The sequence below is a fragment of the Notolepis coatsorum genome (assembly GCF_963971535.1).
Source record: "Notolepis coatsorum genome assembly, chromosome: 7".
NCBI classification, from domain to species: domain Eukaryota; kingdom Metazoa; phylum Chordata; class Actinopteri; order Aulopiformes; family Paralepididae; genus Notolepis; species Notolepis coatsorum.
In genome coordinates, this window is record NC_140171.1 from 78,253,528 (window position 1) to 78,266,228 (window position 12,701).

The following is a 12,701-nucleotide window of genomic DNA, read 5'->3' on the forward strand; positions in this document are numbered from 1 at the left end:
GAGATCAGGCCCACCACCACTGTGTCGTCGGCAAATTTGATGATTGTGTTGCTACTCCGCTGAGCCACACAGTCGTGTGTGTACAGGGAGTAGAGGAGGGGACTCAGAACACAGACCTGGGGGGCCCCTATGTTGAGGGTGATGGATGAGGAGGTGCAGTTGCCTGCTCTCACCACCTGGGGTCTGCCCGTCAGGAAGTCCAAGACCCACTGGCAGAGGTCATAGTTCAAGCCCAGGTCCCTGAGCTTGGCTATGAGTTTGGAGGGGACTATGGTATTGAATGCCGAGCTGTAGTCGATGAATAGCATTCTCACATAGTTCCCCTTCCTCTTGTCCAGGTGTGATGCTGCTGTGTGCAGCACATGGGCTATGGCGTCCTCCGTGGACCTGCTGGGGCGGTATGCAAATTGCAGGGGGTCCATGTTGATGGGGAGGGAGGAGCAGATGTAGCCCTTTACTAGCTTCTCAAAGCACTTCATGGCTATGGAGGTGAGAGCTACAGAGCGGTAGTCGTTGAGGCAAGCAGGCTTGGATTTTTTGGGTACAGGGATAATAGTGGACTTCTTCAGGCAGGTGGGGATGACAGCCTGTTCTAAGGACAGGTTAAATATGTCAGTGAATACCGGGGCCAGTTGGTCGGCACAGACTTTTAGGACGCGGCCGGGGATGCCGTCCGGTCCTGCTGCCTTCCTGATATTCACTTTTTTAAAGGTCCGCCTCACCTCATGCTCTGTTACCCTGAACACTGAGTCTCCATCAGCAGCAGACCCCCCCTCCCCATTGCCGTGGCTTGTGGGCTGGTGTTGTTATTACCAGCATCAAACCTCGCATAGAAGGTATTGAGGTCATTTGCTAAGGAGATGTCACTGTTCAGTTTGAGGGAGGTGCCTTTGTAGTCTGTCATCGTTTTGAGCCCCTGCCACATAGCTCTGGAGTCAGCCTGTTCAAACTGGAGTTCAATTTTATCTCTGTAGCGCCGTTTGGCCTCTGTCACTGTCCTCCTTACGTTGTATCGCGCCACCTTGTGGTCATTCATGTTGCCTGCCACCAGGCCGTCGTTGTATGCTTTGGTGCACGCTTTCAGAGCTTCACGGACGGATTTGTCTACCCAGGGTTTTTGATTTGGGTAAACTCTAATTGTGGTAGTGGGGATTGGTTCTTCCACCAAAGTACGAACATAGTCCAGCACTGTCTCCGTGTAGACATTAATGTTATCTGTTATCTGATGCCACAGATTACTTGTAAAAGTAATCTGATTACTGATTACTCCTTTAAAAAGTAATCTAAGTTACTTTACTGATTACTTGATTATCAGAGTAACTTAGTTACTTTGAAAGTAACTAGGTTACGAAGTCGTCGTCATTCCCCCAACAGTTTTTTTTAAACGCTTTATTGAAAGTGCATAAATTGTTTTTAACTTGTTTCTCTGCACATAACGTAAATTGTTAAACTAGTGCTTCAGCTTCTGTACCATCAAGTATGGTAAAGCAAGAGTCTATGATGCTCACAGCATTAGAGCAGCCAGCGGTTTTACAAAACCAGTGTATCACATCTAACAAATGCAGGCTGAACTATTCAATTATATCAACTGTAACTATTAAATTGTTTTTATAAATGTCTCTCTATAAACATACAATCAGTCTCTCTTTAACATGTAAATTAACTGTAAATCTGGCAAATAAGAGCTTTTGCTCTGCCACCATCAACCCTCCTGTACCTAGTCGAAGCGTCGGCTAGTGTTGTGATTCCAGATGCTTTCAATGCAATTGGATGTGCTGTTTTTAGCGGTAGACAGTATTTTGTTTCCCATCCCTATTGGGGTGGAATTCTGAACAGAAACCGCAAAAGTCATCTTGCGGTTTCACTTTTAATTTTGCCAAGCGTTTTGGGGTGGAATTCTCCGACGACGGAGCCCTGCTGTCACACGATTGGCGCATATGTCACATGACGTGCAGTGAAGACCCGCCCTACTCTGCCTCTGATTCGCAGACTGTGGATGGGGAATGTGATTGGACCAAAGCAGAGTCACTCACAGACAGAGGGTCCAGTCACGCCGCGGGACACATTCTTGTATTTAACCCTTTCACTGCCACACCACGTCACTCCCAAATAAGAAAAACAGCTCAAAATGTATTTTTGACTGTCGAAAACGAAATAAAATACTGCATTCCGCCTGCATTATGAATTTATGATGAGATAGTAACGAAATAGTAACGCACAGCCACTTGGACAAGTAACTGCAATCAGATTACTGGCTTTTAAAGATTAACGCGTTAGATTACTATTTTCGGGGAAAAGTAATCAGATTACAATAAAGGCGTTACTGGCATCACTGGTCGCGGAACACGCTCCAGTCTGTGCACTCAAACGCAGCCTGGAGCGTCCCCTCCGACTCCACATCCCATTTCTGCACCTCTCGCGAGACTACAGGTGTGCTCTTGATTCTTTGTTTGTACTTTGGAGAAAGAAATATGGCCGCATGATCAGACTTCCCAAAGCCACTAGCAGAATGAGCCTTGTAGCCACCCTTGAATTGCGAGTAACAGTGATCTAAAATGTTACCGGCTCTGGTGTTACAAGTCACATGCTGATAGAAGTCAGGCAAAACCTTTCTCAGATTGGCGCTATTGAAATCACCCACTACTACAATGGCCGCGTTAACGTTCGCGGCTTGGAGTTTGTTTACCTCATCGTGAAGTCTGGAGAGCGCGACACTATCGCTGGCTTGCGGTGGAATGTACACTCCTACAAGGATGATCGCCGTTAACTCTCTCGGAAGGAAGAAAGGACGACACTTGATTGTTATATATTCCAGGTTGGTGCAGCAGTGGTTCGATAATTCCTTCACGTTGGCTGGATCGCTCCAATTGTTGTTCACCATGAAGGCGATCCCACCTCCGCGCTGTTTGCCTGATTCAGCTGTTCTATCCTTGCGGTGGATGAAGAAGTGATTGGCCGGTTGGATGGCGTGGTCCGGGGTTTCTGGCGACAGCCACGTTTCAGTGAAGCAGAGAACATTACAATCTCTAACGTCTCTCTGGAATTTAATCCTAGCTCGGATGTCGTCTAATTTATTGTCAATCGATTGTACATTGGCTAGCAATATACTGGGTAGTGGCGTTCGGTGTCGTCTGGTTCTCAGTCTGTTACGGATCCCAGCTCTCTTCCCACGCCGTCTGATGGTTCCTTTGTCCCTGGGGTCAAGACTGATTGATTGATTGAAAACTTTATTAACAGATTGCAGAATGGGTACAATACACACAATTGTTAAGGGGATGCAGACCAGAGAAAGACTTTCATCTTGTTTACATCAGGGTCCCCCTAGACCTGGTCCTGGTGTCCTCAAGATCTCAACAGGCCATTGCTGCGGTTCAGAAAGCTGATCCAGGGAGTAATCTAGTCGGTAAGTTTCCCGTAATCCGATGTCTATAAGTGACTGATGGTCATACACATTAAATGCACCTACTGTTGGTACAGACAAAACTCTTAAAACTATAAATATTAGCAAAAGTAAGCACAGTCTCGACGGAGCGCACAGACAGGCGGCCGGGCATAGCGGCGCCATCTTGTATGCGCGTGTTGTAATGCTTAATCACTGTGCCTCACTGAGCACAGAGTGGCAGTTACCATCTTCCTGGACTTAGTTTGAAACAGCACTGTGCAATATTACACCCACTGTAGACCTCAGTATATTTTTACTGTATTTATTTACTGTATATTTTATTCCATTTTTATTCTATTTTACTCTACTCTTATCCTAGGCAACTTGATTTGATTCGTTGTATTATTCTAATTTGTGACCTGTTCCGTCTAAATGTTTAAATGTTGAGCGATTTGCAGTGTCAAATTTCCCACGGGATAATAAAAGTATTTCTATTCAATTATATTCTATATATATTTTTTATTAATAATTTGTTATCATTCTTTCGAAAAGTAAAGAGGCCTAGAAGCGTGGCTAACACTAATGGCACGCATACCAGAGGCTAACTGCCTACGAAAACAGGCACAGAGGCACTGAAAGAGGATTTCACCCATCTAATGAACACACTAGACTAGACAAATATCAAGATGTATCCATCAGTGGACCAATTGCATGCTTTCGCAGAGGACAAGCCTTCCGTCAACTCCTTCAGACATTAAGCACCCGCCACAGCCCTAATGGAATGATAAAAAAAAATATTGTACTTATACTAATAGTCGACTATCGGCTAATTTTGGCGACTATACAAATCTTTTGTCAGGGACAGCCCTAAACCTGTCCCACACCAATAACAGAAACCAGGCAATAACTTTAGCATTTCTGATTCATTGTTCACCCATGTGCTTGATCTTTAATGTTACTGGGAGCTTGTGAAGTGGCTGCTGCTGCATTACTGGATTGAAGCAGACACTCCATCAGTATGAGGCTATAGACTCAAGTCATTGTGTGTGGGGATGTTGGATATAATAAAGTAACATTACTCATGTTCACAGGGAAAGAGATGCCAAATGGATCTAACAATTATTTTAATGAGGGACAATTCAATTCCTTTTTATGTATTGTGTTATTACGCATCAGTAATCTGCTGGGGTGGGATCTCCTTTAAGATATTTTTCATCTAACTCCCAATGTATATATAAATGTAAATGTAAATGTAAATGTCCGATAAGACGAATAAAAAAACAAAGGTTAACTTTCAATATTTTAGTAACAACTTGTCACATAAAATATACTTTCATAGCTATACATTTCAGAGGTTCACTTATAATATATCAAATATAATGCCGATAAATTATGCACATAATCACGTGTATATCCCAAAACTGAAAACAAGTTGGACAAATTCACTTGGTTTGAGTTCCTGTCAGTTAAGGAGTTTGAATTTGCCCCCAATTCAACTCAACAGTATTCTGGTCAGGTGTTTGGGATGTTGTTGGTTTATACAATGTCAAAGTAGTTAGCAAGCCAAGCAGATAAACATGCATTGTCTCACAACTGTTTCACGTTGTACAGGAGTCTTGCTGTATTTGTTTTTGTTAAGAGTTCAATGGGGAAATTAGTAGGTTTAAAAAAAAAATCAAATCAATCTCATTTGCATGAACTGATAATTAATAAAATCGTTTTTTTTTTCTTTTTTGCGACTGGTGTAGTGTTGGGTCATGTAATGTTAAATAAAAAGTACATTTGTGGTCAATTCTTAATGTAAAGTTTAAACATTAAAATGTTTAATGCACCAGGTTAGACGGTTCCTTGTACAATTTAAATAACTAGTTATCTTTCATATCCAAGCAAACTTTGTATCGTAACTGAAATATCCCTAACCGAATCAATATTGAATGGAATAAGAAATCGAATCATTTTGTGAATTGGAATTTAATTGATTTGGGAAATCCGTGGCGATACCCAGGCCTAGAAATTAGTACAGCAATTTAGCACTGACAAATGATTCATGATCAATTTTAAGTTTGTTGGCAATAGGGTTTGCTCAGGACATCAACAGTCAATCAATCATAGAGCCATATCTTCTGGATGGATATCACACCAAACATACACTTTCCTTGGTCAAGCTGAGAGGGCAGAGCTTGAGATTGAGTAGTTTACTGTCCAGAAATCTTCAAAAAGAATGTTTTTTTCCTAGTTATAAATATTGTATCCATTATAGAAATAGAGGTTCACATTGTCTTCAATTAATGTGTCTGAGTGAGTAGATCAAGTTTAAATTACTTTATACAATTTGTCACATTACTAATATCCTTTGTTGATGCATTATTGATTTCATCTTTTTTTTGTTTTGTTATTACCACAGACCGAGAGGGCTCCCAGGTCCAATATTATTTACTGTAAGCATATAAAGCTTTAAAGTAATAACTAGATTCCAAAAGAAAACATTTATTATTAAACGGCCGTGCTTTTACAGAACAAACACTCTTCAGGGTGGAACAACAAGCCACAAAACAAACGAAAACATTCACAGGTCAATTACCAATTAACACATCAGTGATAAAAAAAAAATTATAATAATAAAAGAATGGAGGAAACAAATCTTCATCAGACTTTCCTCTTCTGTGTGCTGATGTACAGAACTGGGGAGGAGAGGGAAATACATAATTAACTAAACAAAAGACTCAAACAGCACTTGGGGAAAAATACGTCATTGAACAAAACACAAATGTGTGGCCTGCACTCAAAAAGCAGGACACGAGTTCCTTTAAAAAATATATTATATGGGGAGCTCCAGTAGCTCACCACGTACCGCGAGCGCTATTTCGGCGCCGTGGACAACCGTGCTCGTCACGGATCTGGGGTTTAGCGAGTTCGAATCCCGGACTGCAGCCGTGCCTTTCCCAGAGTGTCTTCCCCCCCATCTGAACCCTTTCAGCCTGTTTCTGTCGGTCATCCTTGACCAGAATAAATGTGATAAACACATAAAAGAGCCAGGGGAATGGCCAAAGTTTAAAAAAAATATATATATATATATTATAATAATTAAGAATTTATTTAATTTCTGAATTATTAGGAGCAGACAACAAGATATGTCAATGCATCACAATCACACTGATGACGACCTATTGCCAAAAATGCTCTGCCCTGAATGAAAGGAATTCTTGAGAAAAACATCATTCTGAGTGCAGATTACCGTTTCCAATTTATGGTCGATGTATTGGTTTCGAGTGCAAGTGACCTTGAAAACCTCAGTAACTTGTCTTTCCCCATCACTCAAATCTACAGGTGTCTCTAAAGCTGGATGAAGGAGGTCCTGGTAGAACAACATGACTGAATCTACCTTCAGTTTATACAAAAGGTGGGACTGAACATACAGGCTCCAGTAAATCAAAAAGGTTACTTCAATAAATAAATGTATTATAAGGGATGTACCAATTAATCAACCTGCTATCAATAGACAGTAATAATATAACAATGCACTATATGCCCCTGGCCGATGGTTTAAACATTCATATTCATCCATGCCAACAGGGCAGCATTTGTCGTTTTATTTCTCATTCATCGGCCGCAGGGTAATAATTCACAGTAATAAACAGCTTGTAAATCTGAATACTTTTAAAGGAAAACTCCAACATTTTGGAAATTAGCTTATTTAACATCTTCCCTGGAGTTAGACAAGAAGATGCATACCTTTTTTGTCTCAAGCTGCTTAGGGAACAGTCGCTCCGTTAGCGTAGCTTAGCTTAATCACTGGAAGTGGGGGGGTTTTACAGACCGACGTTCCCTACAGTGCCCTACAGTCACCAAATACACTCCAAATACAACTCCAAAACGTTCCTGTAAACATCTTGTGACCTGTGTATTTACCACGTGGAGAAATAAAAAATTGAATTAGACAATTACGTTTTCTAAGCAGATATACTCTGAACTATTTTTTGCCGAACGACTCCTCTCTGCGCGCAGTCAGTGATTTCTACGTGGAAGCCGTGTTTGTTTACATTCTCATTCATTCAAAGGATCCGAACCGATTGAAGTTTATGGATACCATGACTTAAAATCCTCTTACCTTGACGATTAAAAGCCTCCCCAATTTAGAAAACAGTAATCCAATGGCTGGTATTGATAATATACTACTAACTACTGCACGCTCGGAGCTAATACTAAAGCTAATATAATGACTTCCTTTCTGGGGGTTTTCAAAATAAAAGAGCGACGTCTATAGCAGCGGAATACGTTTATTTTGTACATTATCTAACGTTAACACAAACCTAAACTAACTTTAGGTTAGTTGTAACGTTAGTTTAGGTTCATGTTAACGTTAGATAATGTACAAAATAAACGTATTCCGCTGCTATAGACGTCGCTCTTTTATTTTGAAAACCCCCAGAAAGGAAGTCATTATATTAGCTTTAGTATTAGCTCCGGTTAGCTCCGAGCGTGCAGTAGTTAGTAGTATATTATCAATACCAGCCATTGGATTACTGTTTTCTAAATTGGGGAGGGTTTTAATCGTCAAGGTAAGAGGATTTTAAGTCATGGTATCCATAAACGTCAATCGGTTCGGATCCTTTGAATGAATGAGAATGTAAACAAACACGGCTTCCACGTAGAAATCACTGACTGCGCCCAGAGAGGAGTCGTTCTGCAAAATATTGTTCCGAGTATATCTGCTTAGAAAACGTACTTGTCGAATTCAATTATTTTTTATTTCTCCACGTGGTAAATACACAGGTCACAACATGTTTACAAGAACGTTTGAGTTGTATTTGGAGTGTATTTGGTGACTGTAGGGCACGTCAGGCTGTAAAACCCCCCCACTTCCAGTGATGAAGCTAAGCTACGCTAACGGAGCGACTGTTCCCTAAGCTAAATGCACGCACAGAGACAAAAAAAGGTATGCATCTTCTTGTCTAACTCCAGGGATGTTAAATAAGCGAATTTCCCAAAATGTTGGAGTTTTCCTTTAAGACTGGCCAAACGGCAAGGAGGAGCCTACCTAATTATTTCTTTCCCCAGCGCCTAAAGGAAAGGCCTTTCACACTTGCAGTCTATCCCTGAAATATCCAGGAACATGTCCTGCACGGGGTGTGGGAGCTGGGGTTGATATACAAGGAAATCTATACTGCCATTTCCCCACCTCCAAAACCTAGTAACATTTCAGGGGAAGTGCCGGTACAGCTGTGTTGTGAATCAAAGCAGCAACATTGAACGGACAAGCGCGTAAAGCCACTTTTACATGGAGTGAGCGAACCAATCACTAGAGACTCACAAGAGATGTTTTGACAGATGTGACCGGCAGCAAACATCCTTGGATAACTTGCATACCGGCACGTTAAAACAATTAAGTTGCTTTGGGGAGGAAAAAGAGCACATAGCTCTCCATGTTTTAGTGCGGCATGTCGTGTTTTACAACCAGATGATAACGTTAAAAACATCATGGGAATACGAGGGTGAATTGATTCGACATTGCCTCGCCTATCAAAAGGAGGAGGGCTAAGAGCTTCATTGATTGTAAGTTGACAGCCTCCTACTTATGTTTGCTAACTAACTTTGATGCGTGATTGATTTTTAATTTTTATCAATAGAATACGGCTCCCTTTAACTACCACACTACAGACGGTTAACCGTCTGTAGTGTGGTAGTGAAAGGTTAACCTTCTGTAGTGTGGTAGTGGAAGGGTTAACAGCTACGTAACATTAACTCAGTCCTGCTGGCTCACTACATTCCCTTTAACAGCTACGTAACGTTAACTCAGTTCTGCTGGCTCACTACATTCCCTTTAACAGCTACGTAACGTTAACTCAGTCCTGCTGGCTCACTACATTCCCTTTAACAGCTACGTAACGTTAACTCAGTTCTGCTGGCTCACTACAGTCACAAAACATTACAAAAACTTTCCTTTCATGGGGGGGGGGGGGGCATAACAAACGCCATGCTGTAGTCTGGAAAGGTAAGAGATCACTCAAAAACTAAGAATGCTCTAAAAAGCTATTTTGCCCCATTGCCCATCTACAGTATATGGCAAGAAATAACCTATGGATATTTTTTACAAGAAGGTAAAATGTCACAAAAACCAACACAATAAAGGACTGACCATTAAAAGGATGGAGGGACTTTCAGTGCTAGAAATCGCCTTATTTGCAGAGGTAATACTGAATGCGTACAGGTTTGCAATTTAATGACGAGGCTTACCATTGTTTCCTCTTAGGAAAGCATCTCCGTACTTGTTCTTGAGCTGTCCGTTGACATACTCCTCTGTCTGCTCAATGGCAATGTTCATGTAGCCATCTAGGCAGGCCAGGACACCTAGAGACACATATACAGATGTTCATGTAGCCATCTAAGCAGGCCAGGACACCTAGAGTAGAGACAGATATACAGATGTGCTGTGTAGCCATCTAGGCAGGCCAGGACACCTAGAGACAGATATACAGATGTGCTGTGTAAATGTCACAAGGTTGGACTGGGGGAAACTAACAACGAATACCATAAGTGACTTGATCAGAAATTAAAGCAACACAAATCATATACAGTACAGGCTTGTGCAAAATGCCAGAAAATGTTTGAGGCGGACTTCTCTTCCTGGACCTAGACAGTAGAACTGAGCATCACAGACTATGGAGAAAATTAAACAAAGAAGTTTGTCATAATGAACAGGTATTTCCTGAAACAGGTTTTTCATTCTTCCACATCAGGCTCTAGTCCACAGATTGACAATTATTACATCTATTTTATGCTAAAATAGATAGCATAATTATGTGATTATTCCACGTCAGGCTTAGGTGTGAAGAAGCAGCTAATCTAGTCCACAGGTGAAATTCATTAGCCATACATTGGTATTACCTGCATTGCTTTGACCCTTTTCTTACTGTCTGCATTGCTTTTATTCTGTCAATGGTATGCCCATTGACATGTATATGTCTATTTAACTGCTGTGAAGGAGTTTGGGTTGCAATTCTAGTATGAAAGGTGCTATACAAATATAAAGTTTATAATTATTGTGAACAAGCCATGTGTCTGAGCTGCCGTCACCTCTGTAATCTACACCAGAGTTCAGCTTCACCACCACGGGTCTGCCAATGATCTGCTTCAAGAAGTCACTGGGGGTCTGCTTTCTGAGGCTCATGTTTGGTCTCGATCTGTAATGGAAATAGAAAGATAACCATTTGACTAGCTAACGCTAGCAAACTTAACAGATAGACAACTGGGCGACGTCATTGTGATTGATTGATTGATTGAAAACTTTATTAACCGATTGCAGAATGGGTACAGTACAGTACAGCTCAATACATACAATTGTTAAGGGGATGCAGACCAGAGAAAGACTTTCGTCTTGTTTACATCAGGGTCCCCCATTTTCAATTCATCGTAATTGTGAGATCGATATCCATCCGTTAACGTTATTATCCAGTGTATACCTAAGTTAATGGGAGCGTAGCATTACCCTATAAGTTATCCAACGTATTTATATTCTATCCAGCCATGTAGCTAAGCTAAATAGCTTGCTAACATACGTCTTGTTTACATCAGGGTCCCCCATTTTCAATTCATCGTAATTGTGAGATCGATATCCATCCGTTAACGTTATTATCCAGTGTATACCTAAGTTAATGGGAGCGTAGCATTACCCTATAAGTTATCCAAAGTATTTATATTCTATCCAGCCATGTAGCTAAGCTAAATAGCTTGCTAACATACGCACATAAGGTTAGGTCTATAAACGTTAGCTCAGTTAGTTAGCCTTGGCATGTCGGTTACGCGGCCGCTTCCCTTAGTATCTAACGATACAAGGGATAATATGGTTGCACTGAACGATGTGAACGGTTCATTATTATTGCACTTCAGGAAAGGAATACATTAGACGACATTTCGGAACGCGTAATTATGTGTAACGTTAACTGAAGCTACTCACCTAGACGCGTGATGCACGTTAACAACAGCTCGGCGTGGAGAGGAAGCGTCCAATCAGATGCTAATACCGGTTTCGGATGTACGGCTCCTGATAAAGGACAGAACACCCGCCGCGTTTGATTGATTGATTGATTGATTGAAAACTTTATTAACAGATTGCAGAATGGGTACAATACAGTACAGCTCAATACACACAATTGTTAAGGGGATGCAGACCAGAGAAAGACTTTCGTCTTGTTTAAATCAGGGTCCCCCATTTTCAATTCATCGGGACATTATATGACATGTACATGACATACAGATAGTCAGTACTGCTACATCTATACATTTATGACATACCAGATTTGCAAATACAGTACTGTTTGTGATACAAAAGGAGTCAAGAAAAGGGAGTATATACATTTGATGTAGAAACTGTACATTGGAGGAGGTTGGGTGGGGTTGTGTGGGGGGGGTTGGGTACATTGGGATATTGACAACCATACTGGGTAATTTACATTGGAGGTGGTTGGGGGGGGGGGGGAGGGAGAAACACTGTATAAACAAGCAAAACTGTACATTGGGGGGGGGGGGGGGGGGGAGACACTGTACAAACAAGCAAAATTGTACATTGGACTATTGACAAAACCATACTAGGTAAATGACTGTACATTGGAGGGGGTTGGGTTAGGACATTTACAGGGGCCAGTTTTGAATTGCAGTCTCCCGTAGGTGTCCCTTGAGATTGGTTTTGAAAGTGGGTAGTGATCCACATTCCTTTACAGCTTTGGGTAGGGCGTTCCACATTGATGTGGCATAATTGCGAAACGTGTTTAGTCCCTTATTTGAGCCGAATCTGGGTTTAACATGATTTGTGGAGCTCCCTCTGGTGTTGTGATCGTGGTATTCACTGACCTTTGGGAAGTATTTTGACATGTACATGGGTACCTTGGTCGTGTAGTGTATCTTGTAGACCAGGCCCATTGCAAGTTGCTGTACTCTGTCGTCTACTCTAAGCCATCCTAGGTTGTCAAAGTGGGCAGGGGTGAGGTGGGTTCTAGGAGTAAGGTCAAGCAGTAGTCTGACCAGTTTGTTTTGAGATGTTTGTAATTTTGTTTTTAGCGCCTTTGAGGTGCTTTGGTACCATGAGGTGCAAGCATAGTCGTAGTACCCTACGACAGATAGACAGTACTGCTACATCTATACATTTATGACATACCAGATTTACAAATACAGTACTGTTTTTGATACAAGAAGAGGGCAGCTTGTATGAAGGTGTGTAGAGTAAGCATATACAGTGTGTCCAACACACTCACCCTGTAATTACTCCCCCAAGCCATTAATAAGAATATGTTCAGTCAACTTGCCTTGTTAATACCAGGTCTGA

General features: G+C 41.5%; 1 protein-coding gene across 1 annotated transcript; it reads right to left on the bottom strand.

The window, feature by feature from the left end:
- Window positions 1-5,460: 5,460 nt before the first annotated feature.
- lsm6 (LSM6 homolog, U6 small nuclear RNA and mRNA degradation associated) lies at window positions 5,461-11,446 on the bottom strand. Its single transcript, XM_084319549.1, has 4 exons — window positions 11,337-11,446; window positions 10,457-10,563; window positions 9,617-9,730; window positions 5,461-6,063 (listed from the first exon to the last, which is right to left on the bottom strand). The coding sequence occupies exons 2-4, from the start codon at window positions 10,548-10,550 to the stop codon at window positions 6,029-6,031; spliced, it is 243 nt and encodes an 80-aa protein (XP_084175675.1). The 5' UTR covers window positions 10,551-10,563; window positions 11,337-11,446; the 3' UTR covers window positions 5,461-6,028.
- Window positions 11,447-12,701: the final 1,255 nt, after the last annotated feature.

Coding starts and splice junctions, on each gene's coding strand:
- lsm6 (XM_084319549.1), bottom strand. CDS start 10,550: ATGAGCCTCAGAAAGCAGACCCCCAGTGACTTCTTGAAGCAGATCATT. Junction 9,731..10,456: donor CTCTGGTGTAGATTACAGAG/GTGACGGCAGCT, acceptor ATGTGTCTCTAG/GTGTCCTGGCCTGCCTAGAT. Junction 6,064..9,616: donor TTTCCTAAGAGGAAACAATG/GTAAGCCTCGTC, acceptor TCTCCTCCCCAG/TTCTGTACATCAGCACACAG.